We start from the raw sequence: 21,855 nt of genomic DNA, 5'->3' as shown, positions 1-21,855 counted from the left end.
TATATAGTTCACCTGACTTCTCCATGTCTGATCTCCAGCATTCACTCTGTATATCAGTGGTCCAGTTCTTGTAGCTATCCTACTGGGTGTCCACTTATCTTCTTGGTAATCACGCGCTAGGACTTACTGTCCAATCTCGAAGCTCCTTGATGTTTTACTTTGCAACTGGCTGAATTGTTTATTCTGTACCTTTCCGGAGGTCTACGTGAGATCTCAGATTCCATCTGTGCAGGAGTTTGATTTGTCATTGCATGAACAGCGTTCCGATACACAAGAAGGAAGTTGTCTACTTTTGCTGTAGAGAAATGTCCTCCTTGTCCATCACACTAATGGACGACTTGAAGGTTTGGATAAACCTTTCAGTTAACCAATTTGTTGCTGGTTGGTGAGGAGCTGACTTGAAATGTGTGCTCAACATGCACAAAATGCTGGAGGAACTCAGCAGACCAGGCAGTGTGTATGGGGGGGGGGGGGGGGGGGGGGGGGGGAGGGGTGGTGGAAAGTACAGTTGACGTTTCAGGCCAGGACTGCCGAAGGGTCACTGCCCAAAACGTCAGCTGTACTTTTTTCCCATAGTTGATGCCTGGCCTGCTTAGTTCCTCCAGCATTTTGTGTGTGTGGCTTGGATTTCCAACACATTTTCTCGTGTTTGATTTAAAATGTCTGATACCATTTTTCGTCATAAAGTCAAAGTTCTGATGTACATTGTGGTCTGTTGTCACTCAATTTGGTTGGGTAAGCCATTTCTGATTAAGGTAGTCCTCAGAGCAGGGACGGTCTTTGCTGACATGGTTGACTTCATTGGTATGACCTCCGGCCACATTGAGCATCAGAAACATGAAGTCCATGAATAGCCCTGCAAAATCAATATGTACTCTTTGCCAAGGTGATGTCAGCACTCCCATGGGTGTAACAGTGCCTGTGCACTGCATTTTGAATTTTGTGGCATTCCAAACAGCTTTTGGCCAAGTTTTTAATCCTGTTTTGTATCCCTAGCCACCACACGTAGCTCTAAGTGAGACTCTTCACCTTGACTTAACCCAGATGTCCTTCATGCAGATTTTCTAGCACTCTGGTGCGTAGTTTAGAGGGAACCACAACACAAGAGCCACTCATCAGTGTACTTTGACATACCAACAGTTGGTCTCTGGAATTGTAAGATGTACCATGAGCTGGCCATCCTTGCATGCTGATTTCATAGACTTTTGACAATGTTAGGTTGTTCCTTGTTTCCCTTTGTATTTTGGAATTTGTTTTCAACAACTGGTCCACCAGTGCAGTGTAGAACACTTCTGCTGGGTCACAATATGAAGACTTTCGTTTCTTCAATTGCCAATAGTGGAAGACATGACAAGCCATCAGTGTTGCTGTGCAGTTCGGTACCCTCGAACTCTATGTTCAGAGTTGGGTTCCAAGGAACCGTGCCCAACATTGTAGCCAGGTAGCAATCATCACAGAAATTCCCTTCCTGGGATTGAAAATCACCATTCTTGGGGATGGTGATCTGTCACTAGCATAAACTTTTCTCTGTACAGGTAGTGGTGGAGCTTCTTTATTCCCCATATTAGACTTAGGGCCTCTTGGCCAATCTGTGCATTGCTGCATTCTGCACTCATCAGTGATCTTGAAGCAAATGCAATCGGACATTCAGATCCATCTTTCATAATATGTGGCAAAACAGCTCCAATGCCATAAGGGAATGCATCGCATGCCAGTCAGATGGGCAGGGATGGGTTATAATGGGTGAGCAGTTCATTGGAAGTTATTAGTCTCTTTGTTTGCTTGAATGCTTTTTCACATCTTTCTGACCATTCCCACTTTGCTCCTGTCTGTAACGGTGTTTTCAATGGATGCAGCACTGTTGCAATGTTTGAGAGAAACCAGTGGTAGTAGTTTACAAGGTTCACAAGAGCTGAGTTGTGACATATTTTCTGGTTTGGGTGTCTGAAACACTACTATAATCTTCTCATGACTTACGTAAGCCATGCTTGTCAATGACAAATCCACAATAGGAGATTTCATTCTCAAAAATCTCACACTTCTCTCTCTTTGCGCACAGACCATGCTCACTCAGCCTGGTAAGCACTTTACCAGATTTTGGAGGTGCTCTTCATCACCTTTGCCAGTCCCAATGATATCTTCAAGGTAACAATGAGTTCCTGGGATATCCTGAAGCACTTGGTCCATTGCTCTTTGGCAAACTGCTGGAGCTGATTCGACGCCAAAGACGAGATGATTATACTAGAACGATCCCTTGTGAGTGTTGATTTTGAGGAACTTCCTGCTTGACTTCTCAACCTTTATTTGCAGATAAGCTTGTGACAAGTCAATCTTTGAAAACCTCTCCCCGCCTGCCATAGATGCAAAAATGTCTTCTATTTGTGGCTGGGGATACTGCACATGACGCAGCCCTGGGTTGTTGCTCACCTTGAAACCCCCACATACACAAATGCCTCCAGCCTTCCCTTTCTTGATCATCAGGACGATGGGCATGGCCCAGTCGCTCCACTCAACCTTGGAGAGAATGCCAGACGCCTCCAAGCTCTGCAGTTCAGCATCCACTTTAAGACAGTACGTAAGGCACTTGACGAGCTTTATGGAATCTTGGTGTTGCTGTTTCATCCAGTTCAATTCTGGCCCTCATGCCTTTGAGTTTACCTTCTCAATCACCTCCTCACTAGCATTAGCAGCTGTGCCAGTCTCTGCCAGTGCTACCATTTGGGCTGCAGTTTCCTGTTGATGTCACACTAAGAGCTTTGATTGAGTGCCAGTCTGGTTGGATTTTTCTCAATAATTCACGTCCAAAAAGTGCTGGCCATCCACTTTTCAATACATTGTGCTTGGCCTCCACTTACTTTCAGATTGCCTTTGGGAGACACTTTTTTACCTGTCTAAGTCTTTAGCATCCCTGAGGTCTTCTCCAATGGTATCTTAGGGTCTGTTGTCAACCTCAGAATTATGGACAAAGCTGCTCTATTTTCAGTTTTACACTGGACGCATCTATTGTAATCCAGATCATCTATTGTGATCTAATTATGCAGTTCTAGGCATGACAGTTCACCTTTGTCAGACTCTATGTTGTCTGAATCTGTTTTACATTTGGTAACTTTATGCATTTACTTACCGTAGTTTTGTGTTTAAGACTTTTCACCCAGTTGTACTTTTTGTCTGCCTTGCGGATTATTTCTATGTGACCTTGTCTGTGACACTTTCTGCAGACTTTTCTTTGAACCAGCAGTCATTTGCATCATGGGAGGATTTGCCACATTGATAACATCTTTGGCTTTTCGCACCATTCAGAGACGTTTTGTGCATTTGACATTCTAACCACCTCTTCTGTAGTTCTGCTGCATCTTTTGCTACAGTCACTAATGATATTGCAATGGTTAATGTCCGTTCTAAGGTTAGGTTTCTTTCGGATAATAGCCTCGTTTGAGTGTTTTGACTGTGTGTACTACATACAAGCCTGTCTCTTAATGCATCAGAAACTCCATCTCTAAAGTCACTGTACTGGGAAAGTTTGAGCATTTTTGCAATGTATTCAGAAATGCTTTCATCTTTTAACTGGTTCCTTTGTAAAATCTAAATTTCTCAGTTATTACCATTGGTTTAGGGCTGAAGTGATTTTGTAATCTTGTAATAATTTCATTGAGTGTTTTGCTGACTTTGCAGGGGTTACTAAGTTGCATAAGAGACTGTACGTTCTTGGGCCAATTAAGTTAAGAAATGTAGTGGCTTTATTTTGCTCCTCCACGTTGTTCGCGTTACAATACAGTTCCACTCTCTTGATATATGACTCCCAGCCTTCATTAGTGCTATCAAATTCACCAACTTTCCTGACTGAAGACATTGCTACGTTATTTTCACTTTAAATTCAGCCTGTCTTTCACTGTTATTCACGGGTCCTTCGGCTTTCTCATGCTATTTAATTCTTGTTGTTTTGTCTCGTAACTATCAGTGCAGTTGGTGACATTTAGGTTCATACATGTCACCAATTTGTTGTGTCTGCGCACAACTACATATCAATTCAATATAAGCATGCACGCAAGAGATGGCTTTAACTGGTGTATTCACATTGCAGCCAGAGAGAAAGAACAATGCGCGTGCACAGACAACAGATCCATACATTACAAGGTCAATCCTATGATGTTTCAATTTTGTTCCCTCAATCATCTGACTGATCTGTGTCAAATTCCCGTTGGATGTAGCCAGTGCTATAAGCAGTATTATTTTTAGGTTCTGCCTTCAACTCTGACTGGCTCAAACCAGTCAAACCGGTCCATCCAGATACTCAGACCAGGTGATGAGATTACTTCCACAAACCTATCATTTTACACAATAAACATGTTTCTTATCTGAGAATGGCCTCAGGTTTAGCAGATCATTAACAGAAACTCCTTGTGCCCGTGTTCAATTGCTCTGATTAAGTTATCCCAGAGCAAGAATTGCTTCATCAAACAGTTCACAAAATGGGCACCTCCATTCCTGTTCACTGATTGTAGCTTCTTCTGGCCAACACCTTCCTCTGGTTTTAGATTCTGGAGGGCTAAAAAACTCTGTGACCATCCACCTTATCTTCCCCCAGTTTTCCCCACTCCTAGGAAAGAAGTCCCAGCTTTTCCTGCCTCTCCTTATAACTCAGGCCCTACAGTCTCACTAACATTTTCATGAATCTTTTCTGTACCCATGCAGCTAGAGAAAACGTACGTAAGCTTCCAACAAATGCCAGAGAATTCAATTCAATATCTTTATAATTTTAAATACATGTTCCTTTGGGGTATACTTTCCTAAAAATATTACCATTTGATCTAGTGAACTGGGAATATTCTGCATCACCTATTCATACCTCTGTAGGTCCATTGGATGTAGACCAAGAGGGGTTACAGTGGATTTTGACCCCTATAGTATTGTCTAACTGCAAAAAGACCACAAGTCCACCACTCCGGAGCTGATTATCTGTTATTTGTGAAGCGGGGTGCCGTGCACAATCATAATCGGATGAAAAACGGACTTGGGAGCACGGAGGAACATCTGAAAATCTCCAGGAAGACCTTCTTCGTTGCTGCTGCTGCTGTGAGGTCCGGGTCTCTGCTGGGAAGAACAGGCACCCAGTCCTCGGGGTCGCATTGCCGATGGCCGTTGGCAGGGACGTCTTAATATGCTCGGCAGAGGATGGTGCTCGGAGAAGCTGTGCCGGAGGGGATGGTCGGAGGCTCAGAGTTTCAACGGACTCGGAGTCCACTGCGGTCAGGTCGCTTTCGCTGTGTGCTGCATCTGCGAGGCTGGGTTCGACGGAGCTTTCATTGTGTGCTGTGTCTGCGAGGCTGGGTTCGACAGAGCTTTCATTGTGTGCTGGTCTGCAAGGCTGAGTCGGGCGGCGCCGTGGAAGTCCATAGCGGGGGTATTCCCTTCTGCCGCCAGCGTGAGATGACGAGTCAAATCGGGACCCTGAGGACTTGTGGAAACTGTGTGGTGGTTTCTTTTGAACTTAGTCTTTTAACATCTTTGGACTATTTTTACTGTGCCCATGGTCTGTTTTTTTATCAATTATTCTATTGTTTGCACTGTTGTAACTATGTGGTTTTGTGCAGGTCTTGTAGCTTTAGCTTTTGGTCTTGTTTTGTCTGCTGGATTTGGAGCTCCTTTCCAGGGAACGCGCTAAGATGGTAGCACGATATTAATATGCAGCAGAAACCTCTCTGGACTCTGGATTGGGGATTGCCAAGCGTTATGTGGATTTTCTGGTGTAGTCTGTTTTGTCATATGCTTTTGTGATATCATTCTGGAGGAACGTTGTCTCATTTTTTAACTGCATTGCATTTGTGGTTTCTAAATGACAATAATCTGAATCTGAAGTGAGGCTTTTCCTTTGTATGTTTCCCTGAGCATATTAAAGGCAAATGGAGCTGATGTTTCTGATCCTGAAGGTCGACAAATGATTTCAGCTTGGAAAATGTGCACTTATGAATGAAAACTGAGGCGTGAGCTGGGCATCAAATGAAATTTCTGCGATTGATTAAGATGCTGGCACACTTTCTTAATATAGTAATACAATGGCCCATTCTGCCCTTGAGCCTGTTCAGTAAGATCGTGGCTGGTTGTGACCTATATCCAGCTGCCTTGACTTTTAGAAAACTTGCAACAGAGGCAGCAACCTTTCAGTATCAGGTCTATAGTCTTGCCCATCATAGTTCTTTAATACAGTACTGCAACACAGCCCTTTGGTCCACGATGTTGTGCTGACCTTATAACCTACTCTTATGATCAATCTAACCCTTCCCTCCCACATAGCCCTCCATTTTTCTTTCATCCATGTGCTTATCTAAGAGTCTCTTCAATGTCGGCAGTGTATCTGCTTCTACTTCCACACACCCACTGCTCTTTTTTTTAAAAAACTTACCTCTGACATTCCCCTTATACTTTCCTCCAATCAACTTAAGAACTTAGCCCCTGTATTAGCCATTTCCATCCTGGGGAAAAAGCCTTTGGCTATCCATTCTTTGTCTCTTATCTCGTAATACACTTCTATCAAGTCACCTCTCATTTTCCTTCTCTATAAGAGAAAAGCCCCAGCTTGCCCAGCCTAACCTCATGAGATATGCTCTGCAATTTATGCAGCATCTTGGTAAATCTCCTCTGCACCCTCTCTAAAGCTTCCACATCCTTCCTATAACAAGGCAACCAGAACTAAACACAATATTCCCAAAGTGGTCCAAAATTTAACTACATTGTAAATATTATTAGCGTTTCTGCCACTTAGTTCCTTTTTCAGCCAGTGGTTTCCAGATTCCCACCAAGCCTTTGGAGAAAGCCAGTTACTTTTGACTTCTTGGTTGCTCTTGTTTCTGTTAATAAGTTTGTTTCTGGAGAAGAAGATGCTTATGTGAGGATGCTGTTCGTGGACTACAGTTCAGCATTCAACACCATAGTTCCATCCAGGCTCAACAAGAAGCTGAGAGACCTCGGCCTTGACCCTGTCTTGTGTAACTAGATCCTGGACTTCCTGTCAGATCACTGGCAGGTGGCAAGACCTGGGCTCCCTCACCTCTGCCCCTCAACACAGGTGCCCCTCAGGGCTCTGTACTGCCCCCCCCCCCTTTACTCCCTGTATACCCATGACTGTGTTGCCACCCACAGCTCTAATCTGCTAATTAAATTTGCAGACAACGCTATATTGCTTGGCCTTACCTCAAACAATAACAAGGTGGCCTACAGGGAAGAAGTCATCTCTCTGACACAGTGGTGTCAAGAAAATAACCTCTCCCTCAATGTCGCATAAACAAAGGAGCTGGTCGTGGATTACATGAAGAATGGAGACAGGCTAACCCTTATTGACATCCGGGGTTGAGACGGTAAACAGTTTTAAGTTCCTCAGCTTCCACATCACCGATGACCTCACTTGATCTGTACACACCAGCTATGTGGTGAAAAAGGCACAACAGCGCTTCTTTCACCTCAGACGGTTGAGGAAGTTTGGTATGGGCCCCCAGATCCTAAGAATTTTCTACAGGGGCACAATTGAGAGCATCCTGACTGGCTGCATCACTGCCTGGTATGGGAATCGTACCTCCCTTAATCTCAGGATTCTGCAGAGAGTGGTGCGGGCAGCCCAGCACATCTGTAGTTATGAACTTCCCATGATTCAGGGCATTTACAAAGACTGGTGTGTAAAAAGGGCCCGTAGGATCAATGGGGATCCGAGTCACTCCAACCACAAACTGTTCCAGCTGCTACCATCCGGGAAACGGTACTGCAACATAAAAGCCAGGACCAACAGGCTCCAGGACAGCTTCTTCCACCTGATTTGAGTGTACTCTATATTACATTGACTGTTCTATTTATTACAAATTACTACATTTAGACGGAGACGTAACGTAAAAATTTTTACTCCTCATGTATGTGAAGGATGTGAGTAATACAGGTGGCAGATGTGAGAGGTCCTGAAGTGTCTTGGCCTTCCAGACAGCCACATCTGCACCTGGTGTGTCGAGCTGCAGCTCCTAAGGGACTGGGTTAGGGAACTGGAGATGCAGCTCGATGAACTTCACCTGGTCAGGGAGAGCGAGGAGGTGATAGAAAGGAGTTATAGGCAGGTGGTCACACCAGAGCCACATGAGACGGACAAGTGGGTCACAGTCAGGAGGGGGAAGGGGAAGAGTCAGGTACTGGGGGAACCCCTGTGGCTGTACCCCTTGACAATAAGTACTCCAGTTTGAGTACTGTTGGGGGCAACAGCCTACCTGGGGGAAGCAACAGTGGCCGTGCCTCTGGCAGAGTCTGTCCCTGTGGCTCAGGAGGGTAGGGAAAGGAAGAGGAAGGCAGTAGTGATAGGGGACTCTCTAGTCGGGGGTCAGACAGGAGATTCTGTGAACGCAGGAAAGAAACTCGGATGGTAGTTTGCCTCCCAGGTGCTGGGGTTTGGGATGTTTCAGATCGCGTCCAAGATAACCTGCAGTGGGAGGGAGAAGAACCAGAGGTTGTGGTACATATTGGTACCAATGACATAGTAGGAAAAGGGAAGAGGTCCTGAAAAAGACTACAAGGAGTTAGGAAGGAAGTTGAAAAGTAGGACCTCAAAGGTAGTAATCTCGGGATTACTGCCTGTGCCACACAACAGTGAGAATAGGAATAGAATGAGGTGGAGGATAAATGCGTGGCTGAGGGATTGGGGCAGGGATTCAGGCTTCTGGATCATTGGGACCTCTTGGGGCAGGTGTGGCCTGTACAAAAAGGATGGGTTGCACTTGAATCCTGGGGGACCAACATCCTGGCGGGGAGGTTTGCTAAGGCTACTGGGAGAGTTTAAACTAGAATTGTTTAAGAAGTGGTTAAGAACAGTGTAATGGCCTTCATTAATCGTGGAATTGAACTTAGGAGCTGAGAGGTAATGTTTCAGCTATTATAGGACCCTGGTCAAACCCACTTGGAGTACTGCACTCAGTTCTGGTCGCCTCGCTGCAGGAAGGATGTAGAAGCCATAGAAAGGGTGCAGAGTAGATTTACAAGGACGTTGCTTGGATTGGGGAGCTTGCCTTATGAAAACAGGTTGAGTGAACTTGGCCTTTTCTCCTTGGAGTGACGGAGGATGAGAAGTGATCTGATAGAGGTATATAAGATGATGAGAGGCATTGATCGTGTGGATAGTCAGAGGCTTTTTGCCAGGGCTGAAATGGTTGCCACAAGAGGACACAGGCTTAAGGCGTTGGGGAGTAGGAACAGAGGAGATGTCAGGGATAAGTTTTTTTACACAGAGAGTGTTGAGTGTGTGGAACGGGCTGCCAGCCATGGTGGTGGAGGCGAATAAGATAGGGTCTTTTAAGAGACTTTTGGTTAGGTACGTGGAGCTCAGAAAAATAGAGGGCTATGCGTAAGCCTAGTAATTTCTAAGGTAGGGACATGTTCGGCACAACTTTGTGGTCTGAAGGGCCTGTTATGTGCTGTAGGTTTTCTATGTTTCTAATTCAATTCAATTCATTCATGCCATAAAAGTTAGATTTTTGGCAGCAGCATAAGGCAAGGACATATAAATTAACAAACTTAAATTAACACATATTTTATATAATTATGTAACGTAAATGATTGTTCCAACTGACTGTGAGGCCCCTCAATTATGCAACTCAGTGAAGTCTCAGCTTCCCTTGTTCCCAGGTAAATAATTAGCTTATCTAGTCAGTCTTTGTAGCCACACTCTTCCCAGGTAAATAATTAGCTTATCTAGTCAGTCTTTGTAGCCACACTCTTCTTACCCAAGCTCTAGTGTAATGGCATCTTTTCTGTAATCTGGTGATTAGACTGTATGTAGTACTTATGCAGAAATGTGATGACGCCCTGATCTTGTATTCAAAAATTTATTAAAGATTAGCTTTAAATGTACATTGAAACATATGGTGAAGTGCAGAGTTTGTGTCAAATCAAATCAACGAGGATTGTGCTGGGCAGCCTCCCAAGTGTTGCTGTGATTCTGGTACCAACATAGCATACCCACAACTTACTAACCCACTTTGAAGTGTGGCAGGAAGCCAGAGCACTCAGAGGAAGCTCACGTTATCATGAGGAGAACATACAAACTCCTGACAGTCAATGGTGATCGCTGGCACTGAAAATCATTTTGCTAACTACTATGCTACTGAACCGTCTGTGCTTTGGCTTATACGGAAATATTTTTTTTACCTGGATGAATCAGTGGATGTTATTCCAAGGTGCTTTTGTTCTTCAGCAACACTCGCTACTGTTGCATTTGTCATACGTTCCCTTGCATTATTGCACCTCCCCACGTGTGGTACCTCACACTTCTCTTTATAGATGTACACTGACTATCAGCTGCCCCAGCAATAATTTCCAGTCATAGAAGAGCTATTAATTTAAATAGTAAATTCTGACACCTCTAAAATTAATTTGAAAGTGAAAAGGAGTTTCTCTTGCACTGCCTGATCCAGGTTTCAGAACAACATCAAAAATCTCATGAAGTAATTCCAATTTATTATTAATATTCAGGTCAATGCATTAATAAATGTGACACAGGTAGTTTTTTTTACAGAATGGTGGGTGCATGGAACATGCTACCAGGGTGGTGATAGAGGCAGATATACTGATGACATTTAAGAAACTCTTAGATAGGCAAATGGATGAAAGACTATGTGAAAGGGAAGGGTTAGTTGAATCTCAGAGTAGATTAAAAGGTTGACCATCATTATGGGCTGAAGGTCCTTATACTCTTCTCTTTTTTTCTTCCACTGTCTGTTCACTGCTTCAGACCAAAATGAAGAAATTGGTGAAATAACTCAAGTGAACTAAGGTGGTTTAACAATTTGAGCAATATCTCGTTGATATACTGTACAAATCTCAATGCTGCAGGTTTCTTTGCTACTGACAGCTCTATCACTCTTGTTTGACACTTTCTCCTGTAGGTTGTGAGAAATAGATTCCAGCGGCTATTTCTGGCATCTCAGTCCCTGGATACAGTGTCTCCCAGTGATACACTCTTCTGCTTCGAGGTGCTGTCTCAAGACCTTACAAAGGAGAGAGTAGTCGAGTTGCAAGTACAACAGGTAGGAGTCACCAGTTGTTGCTTCTGCAGAGCTTTTCTATGTTCCCTCTTTCTGATGGAATGGCAGTAGAGGTTACCTGAGCTCCAAGGCAGAGAGAGCTCTTCTCCTCTTTCTCCTGAAGGCAGATGCAATTGATTTCAACAGGACCGGAACATAAAATCAAGGATTTAATGTTGAGGCTTTATAAGGTATTGGTCAGACTGCACTTGAAGTATTGTAAGCAGTTTTGGGACCCTTATCTAAGAAACACTGTGCTGGCATTGGAGAGTGTTCAGGGGAGGTTTATGACAATGATCCTGGGAATGGAATCGTTACTGTATGAGGAACACTTGATGGCTCTGGGTCTATACTTGCTTGAGTTTTTTGAAGAATGAGGGGGGGGGGGGGCGATATTGAAACCTACCAAAAAGGCCTAGTCAGAGTGGATGGAGAGAGCATGTTTCCTATAGTGGGAAAGTCTAGGACTAGAGAGTGGTGAATGTGTGAAATTCATTGCCACAGACAGCTGTGGAGGTCAAGTCATTGGGTGTACTTAAAGCAGGGGTTGATGGGCTCATGATAAATGTAGGCATCAAATGTTATGGGGAGAAGGCAAGAGAATGGCATTTGAGGAAAAAGAAATCAGCCATGATCAAATGACAGATCAGACAGTGGGCTGAATGGCCTGATTCTGCTCCTATGTCCTATAGTCTTAACTGAGTAGAACTTGCAGATATTCTAGGATAAGGAAGAGATTTACCCTAGGCTTGAGCTCAGTACATTTATTGGTGGTCTGTCATTTCTCAAAGGCACTGGGTCAGTTTGGTGAATGTAAGCTGCATGTAACAGATCAGTCGTGGTGATTTTGTTTTTCTAATGGACTGAGAGATGCAATTTGGTAGGTTAGCCTGCATCATGGGCCATTTGTCCAATACTGATGTCAGCATTGCCAGTCCATGAAAGCAAGAATTTTAAAGATTTTCCCTAATGGAATTTTAAAACAGAAACTGCTGCAAAATCTCGGCTGGGTCAGACAGCATCTGTGGAAATTGATTGAATTATCTTTTCCAGTTGAAGACCCTTTGAGCACACAGAGAGAGAAATTAAGTTGCTCAGTGACAGGGAAGGTGTGGGAGGTCAGTGGTTGGATAAAGGGTGTAGTAATGTAATAATTGGCCATTGTGTTATTAATGAAGTCTGGTCAGTATAACCACAATGATCCAGATGTACAAAAGAGAGCAGATCAAGCTGTAGAGATTTATAAACTCACTGGTCTCCCAAGTATGAGGATGCCTTCGAAAGGCAGCATCCATCATTCGAGACCCCTATCACTCAGGACATGCCAGCTTCTCATTGCTACCATCAAGGAGGAGGAACAGGAACCTGAAGACATTTATTCAATGATTCAGGAACAGCTTCTTCCCCTCTGCCATCAGGTTTCTGAATAGACAGTGAACTTATGAACACTACCTCAGTTTTTTCCCTCTCTTTTTGCACTACTTATTTATGTAAGTATAATTATTAGAATTTAGACTTTTTATTATGTATTGCAATGAAGTGCTGCCACACAACAACAATTTTCATGACCTATGCCAGTGATATTATACCAGATTGTGATAGCCAGTCTGGATATAAACTGAAAGAAAGCAAGTTATTTATACATTTGTTCTTAGATATTCAGCATGGTAACAGCCTTTTCCAACAGGCTTGCGCTACCCAATTACACCCATGTGACAAATTAACCTACTAACCTGTATATCTTTGAACCGTGGGAGGAAACCAGAGCACCTGGAAGTAACCCACGCAGTCATGAGGAGAACGTACAAGCTCCCTACAGATAATGGGAATAAATTTGGATTGCTGGTGCTGTAAAGTGTCGCTCTAACCACTACACTATTGTGCTACCCATTTATCTAAGGTTGGAGAATTCAGTATTGGGTCTTTGAATTCTGAACTGCACTGTGTTTTCTGTGGAACAGGCTCAGTGCTCATCGACATCTGTCCTGTCTTCTCCTTTTGCTCAATAATGTAGAGTTCTGTTGGTGTTAACCCACAATGCTCAGATTGGAACAATACCTCATTCCATCTTGGTAGCCTCTGACCTGATGGCATGAACATAGGTTTCTCCAACTTCTGGTCATTTCCCCCTCTCTTCTCCTCCCCCCCCCCCCCCCCCCCCACCATCTTCACTTCCCCATTCTGACCTCTTACCTCTTCTAACCTGCCTATCACCTCCCTCTGGTGCCCCTCTAGCCCTTTACAATTTCCACCTATCACCTTGCAGGTTCTCACCACCCCTGCTTCCCCATTCACCTATTACCTGCCAGCTTGTAACCCTTGACCTCCCCACCTTCTTACTCTGGCTTCTTCCCTCTTCCTTTCCAATCCTGACTAAGGATCTCGGCCTGAAATGTTGACTGTTTATTCATTTCCATGGATTCTGCCTGACCTGCTGAGTTCCTCCAGCATTTTGTGTGTTGGTGAAATGCTCTGGCTGGTGTTTAACGTGGTTTTCGTTTGTCTCAAAATGAGCCAGGAACACACTGGCTGTATATGAACTTGCTGACTGCATTACCTGTGCCATGATGGTGGGACATGAGTAACTTCATGCTTTGTTTGTCTACAGAGGTTGTTAATCCCAAACATTGCGATCAACAAGTGTGCTGCCTGCCAGAAGCCACAACAGCCAGAGGAGAAACTGCGTCGTTGCACCAGCTGCTACCGAGTTGCCTACTGCAACCAGTGAGTTGGTCCTTCCTTCCCATGTACACGGGTGTGAGCCGGGTTTGCCTTATTTCATGTCCTACAGCAATTACGTTGGAGAATAGAGTAAAGTGACAGTCTGATGGTCCACAATGGAATAGCAAGAGGCTCTTTAACTGTTGGAGCCTGTGACATCATTCAATAAGTGGAGGGTGATGGGTTCTTTATTAGTATGGGCACCTAATGTCATGGGGTAAAGGCGGAAGATTGGGATTGAGAGGGAAAATAAATCAGCCAAGATTAAATGGTGGAGCATACTAGATGAACCAAATGGACTAAATCTGCTCCTGTGTCTTCTGGTCTTATCCCTCTAAATCTTTCCTATCATGTAAATGTACTTCTCAAAATGTATTTAAATGTTATTAATACACATGTATCAACCATTTCCTCTGGCAGCTTCTTCTATGTACATTTGCCCCTCGGGTTTTAATTAACAGATGTATGGGAGAAGGAAGAAAAAGAAGACAGTAAAGTTCTTTGTACTGTTAGAGATAAACAGAGAGGAAGAGGTGGAGGATATCTTAAATGCATTTATTGTAATGCTAGGAGCATTGTAAGAAAGGTGGATGAGCTTAGAGAATGGATTGATACCTGGAAATATGATGATATAGCTATTAGTGAAACATGGTTGCAGGAGGGGTGTGATTGGCAACTAAGTATTCCTGGATTTCGTTGCTTCAGGTGTGATAGAATCGGAGGGACAAGAGGGGGAGGTGTTGCGTTGCTTGTCAGAGAAAATATTACTGTGGTGCTCTGGCAGGATAGATTAGAGGGCTCGTCTAGGGAGCTTATTTTGGGTGGGATTGAGGAATGGAAAAGGTGTAACACTTACAGGGGTGTATTATAGACCACCTAATGGGGTGCGAGAATTGGAGGAGCAAATTTGCAAGGAGATAGCGGATATTTGTAGTAAGCACAGGGTTGTGATCGTGGGAGATTTAATTTTCCACACGTAGACTGGGAAGCCCATGCTATAAAAGGGATGGATGGGTTGGAGTTTGTAAAATGTGTGCAGGATAGTTTTTTGCAGCAATACGTAGAGGTACTGACTAGAGAAGGGGCAGTGTTGGATCTTCTGTTAGGGAATGAAATAGGTCAGATGACGGAGGTATGTGTTGGGGAGCAATTTAGGTCTAGTGATCACAATGCCATTAGTTTTAGTATAATTATGGAGAAGGATAGGACTGGACCCAGAGTTGAAATTTTTAATTGGAGAAAGGCTAACTTTGAGGAAATGCAAAAGGATTTAGAAGGAGTGGATTGGGACAATTTGTTTTATGGGAAGGATGTAATAGAGAAGTGGAGGTCATTTAAAGGTGAAATTTTGAGGGTACAGAATCTTTATGTTCCTGTTAGGTTGAAAGGAAAGGTTAAAAGTTTGAGAGAGCCATGGTTTTCAAGGGATATTGGAAACTTGGTTAGGAAAAAGAGAGATATCTACAATAAATACAGGCAGCATGGAGTAAATGAGGTGCTCAAGGAATATAAAGAATGTAAGAAGAATCTTAAGAAACAAATTAGAAAAGCTAAAGGAAGATACGAGGTTGCTTTGGCAAGTAAGATGAAAATAAATCCAAAGGGTTTCTACAGTTATATTAATAGCAAAAGGATAGTGAGGGATAAAACTGGTCCCTTAGAGAATCAGAGTGGACAGCTATGTGTGGAACCAGAAGAGATGGGGGAGATTTTGAACGATTTCTTCGGTATTCACTAAGGAGAAGGATATTGAATTGTGTAAGGTAAGGGAAACAAGTAGGGAAGTTATGGAAACTATGATGATTAAAGAGGAGGAAGTACTGGCGCTTTTAAGGAATATAAAAGTGGATAAATCTCCGGGTCCTGACAGGATATTTCCTAGGACCTTGAGGGAAGTTAGTGTAGAAATAGCAGGGGCTCTGACAGAAATATTCCAAATGTCATTAGAAACGAGGATGGTGTCAAAGGATTGGCGTATTGCTCATGTGGTTCCATTGTTTAAAAAGGGTTCTAAGAGTGAACCTAGCAATTATAGGCCTGTCAATTTGATGTCAGTGGTGGGTAAATTAATGGAAAGTATTCTTAGAGATGGTATATATAATTATCTGGATAGACAGGGTCTGATTAGGAACAGTCAGCATGGATTTGTGCGTGGAAGGTCATGTTTGACAAATCTTATTGAATTTTTTTACTTTATTGTCACCAAACAATTGATACTAGAGTTTACAATCATCACAGTGATATTTGATATATTTCCTTTCTGTACTCAGACTCATCATTACCCATGATACGGCCTACAATTGTGGTGTCATCAGCAAATTTATATATTGAGTTTGATGGAAACTTGGCTACACAATCATGGGTGTACAGTGTACATTTGAAGAGGTTACGAGGAAAGTTGACGAGGGTAAAGCAGTGGATGTTGTCCATATGGACTTCAGTAAGGCCTTTGACAAGGTTCCGCATGGAAGGTTAGTTAGGAAGGTTCACTCGTTAGGTATTAATATTGAAGTAGTAAAATTGATTCAACAGTGGCTGAATGGGAGATGCCAAAGAGTAGTGGTGGATAACTGTTTGTCAGGTTGGAGGCTGGTGGCTAGTGGTGTGCCTCAGGGATTTGTACTGGGTCCAATGTTGTTTGTCATATACATTAATGATCTGGATGATGGGGTGGTAAATTGGATATGTAAGTATGCAGATGATACTAAGGTAAGTGGTGTTGTGGATAATGAAGTAGGTTTTCAAAGCTTGCAGAGAGATTTACGCCAATTAGAAGAGTGGGCTGAACGATGGCAGATGGAGTTTAATGCTGATAAGTGGGAGGTGCTACATTTTGGTAGGAATAATCCAAATAGGACATACATGGTAAATGGTAGGGCATTGAAGAATGCAGTAGAACAGAGTGATCTAGGAATAATGGTGCATAGTTCCCTGAAGGTGGAATCTCATGTGGATAGGGTGGTGAAGAAAGCTTTTGGTATGCTGGCCTTTATAAATCAGAGCATTGAGTATAGGAGTTGGGATGTAATGTTAAAATTGTACAAGACATTGGTAAAGCCGAATTTGGAGTACTGTGTACAGTTCTGGTCACCAAATTATTGGAAAGATGTTAACAAAATAGAGAGAGTACAGAGAAGATTTACTAGAATGTTACCTGGGTTTCAGCACCTAAGTTACAGGGAAAGGTTGAACAAGTTAGGTCTTTATTCTTTGGAGCATAGAAGGTTGAGGGGGGACTTGATAGAGGTATTTAAAATTATGAGGGGGATAGATAGAGTGGACGTGGATAGGCTTTTTCCATTGAGAGTAGGGGAGATTCAAACAAGAGGACATAGTTGAGAGTTAGGAGGCAAAAGTTTAAGGTAACACGAGAGGGAATTTCTTTACTCAGAGAGTGGTAGCTGTGTGGAATGAGTTTCCAGTAGAAGTGGTAGAGGCAGGTTCGGTATTGTCATTTAAAGTAAAATTGGATAGGTATATGGACAGGAAAGGAATGGAGGGTTATGGGCTGAGTGCGGGCCAGTGGGACTAGGTGAGAGTAAGCGTTCAGCACGGACTAGAAGGGCCGAGATGGCCTGTTTCCGTGCTGTAATTGTTATATGGTTATAATTCTCTCCCCTCTCACCTTGAACCTATGACCCTCTAGTTCTTGACTCCCAACCCCTGAAGAGTATATATGTTCACCCTTTCTGTACTCCTCTGAAAGATCAGGGTTCTCTCTTTGCCTTCTCAGCCTCTCTCTATAACTCAGTCCCTTGAGTCCCTGTAACATCTTCATAAAATCTCCTTTGCTCTCTTTCTGGCTTAATGGCCTGTAGTTCTGTCCTTCTGAATAAATAATTTTTCTAATTATTTGAAGAAGATGAAGAATTGCTCTCCTGTGATAATGTATGTACTTTTAATATAAATTTGTTGGAGTAATTCTTTTTTCCCCTCCCACAGGACTTGTCAAATGAATCATTGGTCAGATCACAAAAACCAATGCAGAGCAGAAAACATCGGCTTGCCCTTCATAATTAGTGTGCAGGAATCGCGGCTTACCTATTCCAGGCTGACTCAACTGTTGGAGGGATATTCAAGGTACAATGGAAATCAGTGAATATATAGGGTTAGCACAGCACTGGCTCCAAGAAACAGCTGTTCCGTACTCCCGCTGGGTTGTGAAACAATGGCTGAACACATGCATGTCTTTCAGGTTATCTCAACATTACCGAAGGGTTTTATGAATCATTGAAACAAGTGATATACAAGAATGCTCTAGTCACAGGGATATGACTTTGACGCTTGAGCTATGTGGTGGGTCGACTGACTCTATTGTTCTGCAATGCATGGGGTGTGAATTTTAATTCCTCTTCAAGCTGTGTGGTCAGTGCTGAGTTAGCTGTTATAACTAATCAGTCAGTGGGTTGGAGACTGGGGTGGGTGCTTGCAGCTGCAAATGAACAGTTTTCCTGGAAAAGCTCAAGGAAGTTCAGCATCAGAACATTGTTGGTGTCATGACCTCTCGATGCCTTGCTTTTAAATGTGTGTTGGAACCTTAGATGAGAATGGAGTGGTGCATGATTTTAAGGCTGAATGCCCTTTCTGCTTTAACTCAACGGAAAGCTAGGCTTATTGTTGTTACCATTGTTTCAATTAGTTGGTTTGAAGTTATGTAAGACATTGGTCATAGAATCACAGAACACTGAGCACAGAAACAGGCCCTTCAGCCCATCTAGTCTGTGCAAAACCTGCTTAGTCCCATTGACCTCACGTGGACCTTAGCCCTCCATGCCCCTCCCATCCATGTAGCTGTGCAAATTTCTCTCAAATGTTGATGGCAAACCCAAATCCACCACTACTGTTGATAGGTCATGCCACCCTCTAAGTGAAGAGGTTCCCCCTCATGTCCTGCTTAAAGCAGGTGGAGTTCTTAGTAAGCTTGTTGTTTTCTGTTAGTACATAGTGAATACACCAAGAATGGGTCCAGAGGTAGTGGTATGTTCCTTCTGTGAGATGTGCAAACCTTGGGAGACCTCCAGTCTCCCTGATAACTACATCTGCACAATGTGCACAAGCTGCTGCTAACCTGCTAATCCGGGAGAATAAGGAGGTGATAGACAGGAGCTACAGGGAGGTAGTCACCCCTAGGTTGCAGGAGGCAGATAACTGGGTGACTGTCAGGAGAAGGAAGAAAAGTGGGCAGCCAGTACAAAGTACCACTGTGACCCTTCCCCTCAAGAATAAGTATACCATTTTGGATTCTTTTGGGGGAAGGATGGTGCGGGGGGGAGGTGTTGTGGTTTGATCTACCAGGGAGAAACCATAGCATGCAGGTCTCTGGCACTGAGTTTGGCTCTGTGACTCAGAAGAGGAATGCAGTCGTGATAGGGGATTCCTTAGTTTTGGGGACAGACGAGATTCTGTGGATGTGAAAGAGATACCTGGATGGTATTTTGCCTGTCAGGTGCCAGAGTCAGGGATGTCTTGGATTGGGTCCATGGCTTTGTCAAGGGCGAAGGTGAGCAGCCAGAAGTCTTGGTACATATTGACATGGATAAAAAGGGAGGAGGTCCTGAAGAGAGAATATAGGGCATGAGGTAGAAAACTGGAAAACGGAACCTCTGAGGTAGTAATCGCTGTATATTGCTGCTGTACCATGCGCCAGTGAGGGTAAGAATAAGATGATTTGGCAGATAGACATGTGGCTAAGGAATTGATGCAGGGGGCACAGTTTCAGATTTCTGGATCATTGGAATCTTTTCTGGTTACACCTGAACCTGAGAGGGACCAATATGCAGGGTGGCTAGAGATGCTGGGGATAGTTTAAACTCATTAGGCAGCTGGATGGGAATCGGAATCATAGGGCTGAGGATGAGATAGTTGGATTGGAAGATGTATAATAGTCGCTGGTAGAGTTAAGAAACTGAAAGGGTAATAAGACCCTGATGAGTGTTGTATCCAGTCCTCCAAGTAGCTAGGATATGGGGTGCAAATTACAATGATAGTCATGGGGGCTGTCAATATGCAGGGAGATTGAGGAAATCAGGTTTGTCCTGGATCCCAAGAGAAAGAATTTGGAAAATCCCTACAAGATGTCTATTTAGAGCCATTTACGGTTAAGCCCACTAGGGGAATGGCAGTCTGGATTAGGTGTTCTGTAATTAACAAATTTGAATAGGGAGTTTAAGGTAAATGAACCCTTAGGAAGCAGTGCCATAATATGATAGAATTCACTGCAGTTTTAGAGGAAGAACATAAAATCAGATGTGTCAATATTATGGGGAATTATCGAAGCATGAGAGGGGAGCTGGACAAAGTTCATTGGAAAGGAACACTAGCAGAGATGACAGCAGAACAGCAATGGCTGGAGTTTCTGGGAGCAACTAGGAAGGTGCAGGATAGATGCATCCCAAAGTTGAAGTAGTATTCTAAAGGGAAGATGAGGCAACCATGGATGACAAGGAAGTCATATATAGCTAAAGCTAAAGAGAGGGCCTGTGATATAGCAAAATTTGGTTGGACATTAGAGGATTGGGAAACTTAAAAAAGCAACAGAAGGCAACTAAAAAAGGAGAGAGAAGATTAAATATGAAGATAAGCTAGCTAATAATAAAAGATGATACAAAAAAAATTTTTCAAATAGTTAGACCAAAAGAGAGACGAGTGTGGATAATGGACTGCTGGAAAAGGATGCTGGAGCGGCAGTAATGGGACAAAAAAAAATAGCAGAGGAGCTTAAGTATTTTGCATAGTCTTTGCTGTGAAAGACTCCCAACAGTATGCCTGAAATTCAGTTGTGTCAGGGAGCAGAAATGAGCTTTGTTGCTATTACTATGATGAAGGTGCTTGGGATGATGAATGGTCTGACAGTAGACAAATCACCTGGACCAGATGGACTGTACCCCATGGTTCTGAAAGAGGTATCTGCAGAGATTGTGGAGGCATTAGTAATCATCTTTCAAGAATCACTAGATTCTTGAATAGATCCAGAGGACTGGAAAATTGCAAATGTCACTCCATTTTTCAAGCAGGGAGAGAGGGAGCAGCAAGAAAATTATAGGCCAGTTGGTCTGACTTCAGTGGTTGGGAAGATGTTGGAGTCCCATTATTAAGGATGAGGGCTCTGGTTACTTGGAGACTCCTGATAAAATAGGCTGAAGTTAGCGTGGTTTCTTGTCTGACAAATCTGCTGGAATTCTTTGAGGAAATTACAAGCAGGATAGACAAAGGAGAATGAATGAATGTTGTTTATTTAGATTTTCAGAAGTCCTTTGATTAGGTGCTGCACATGAGGATGCTTAACAAGGTAAGAGACCATGGTATTACAGGAAAGATGCTAACAGGGATAGAATATTGTCTGACTGGCAGGAGGCTGTAAGGGAATAAAGGGGGCATTTTCTGGCTGGCTGCCAGTGACTATTGGTATTTCACAGGGGTCTGTGGTGGGCCATTTCTTTTCATGTTATAAGTCACTGATTTTGGTGGCTTTGTGGCCAAGTTTGCAGTTGATACGGAGACAGGTGGAGGGGCAAGTAGTGTTGAAGCAGGAAGTCTGCAGAAGGAGTTGGATTGGGAGATTGGGCAAAGTGTCAGATGGAATATAAGATAGGGAAGTATAATGTCATGCACTTGGTACAAGGAATAAAGGCGTTGGCTGTTTGCCAGACTGGTCCAAAGGGCGTTGGGAGTCCTTGAGCAGGATTTTCTAAAGGTTAATTTGCAGGTTGAGTCGGTGGTAAGCATATGAGGCATTGGATAGACGACATTTGGAGTATTGCGAGCAGGCTTGGGAAAAGATGTGCTGCCATTGGAGAGGGTCCGGAGGATGTTCACAAGAATGATTCTGGGAATGAAAGGGTTAACATATGAGGAGCATTTAATGGCACTGGGCCTACATTTGGTGGAGTTTAGAAACATGGGGGGAGGGAATCTCATTGCAACCTATTGAATATTGAAAGGCCTGGATGTAGGGAGGATGTTTCCTACTGTAGGTGAGTCTAGGACCAGAGCTCAGACTGGAGGGACATCGCTTTAGAACAGAGATGAGGAGAAATTTTGTTAGCCAGACGGTAGTGAATCTAAGGAATTCATTGCCACAGACTGATGT

The 21,855-nt window shown here is 43.4% G+C and overlaps 1 protein-coding gene across 7 annotated transcripts in view; it reads left to right on the top strand.

The window, feature by feature from the left end:
• Positions 1-21,855, top strand: part of usp19 (ubiquitin specific peptidase 19) — a 218,693-nt gene that overhangs the window by 147,201 nt on the left and 49,637 nt on the right. For all 7 annotated transcript variants that reach the window (XM_073071970.1, XM_073071968.1, XM_073071973.1 and 4 more), the window contains 3 exons: positions 10,908-11,048; positions 13,654-13,769; positions 17,709-17,846. In XM_073071970.1, the coding sequence (XP_072928071.1) occupies positions 10,908-11,048; positions 13,654-13,769; positions 17,709-17,846 (395 nt within the window). The remainder of the gene's footprint in view (positions 1-10,907; positions 11,049-13,653; positions 13,770-17,708; positions 17,847-21,855) is intronic.

Source organism: Hemitrygon akajei, chromosome 19 (genome assembly GCF_048418815.1).
Source record: "Hemitrygon akajei chromosome 19, sHemAka1.3, whole genome shotgun sequence".
In the NCBI taxonomy this organism is placed as follows: domain Eukaryota; kingdom Metazoa; phylum Chordata; class Chondrichthyes; order Myliobatiformes; family Dasyatidae; genus Hemitrygon; species Hemitrygon akajei.
Note: the sequence above shows the minus strand (reverse complement) of the source record. Positions and strands in the feature narration are given on the sequence as shown.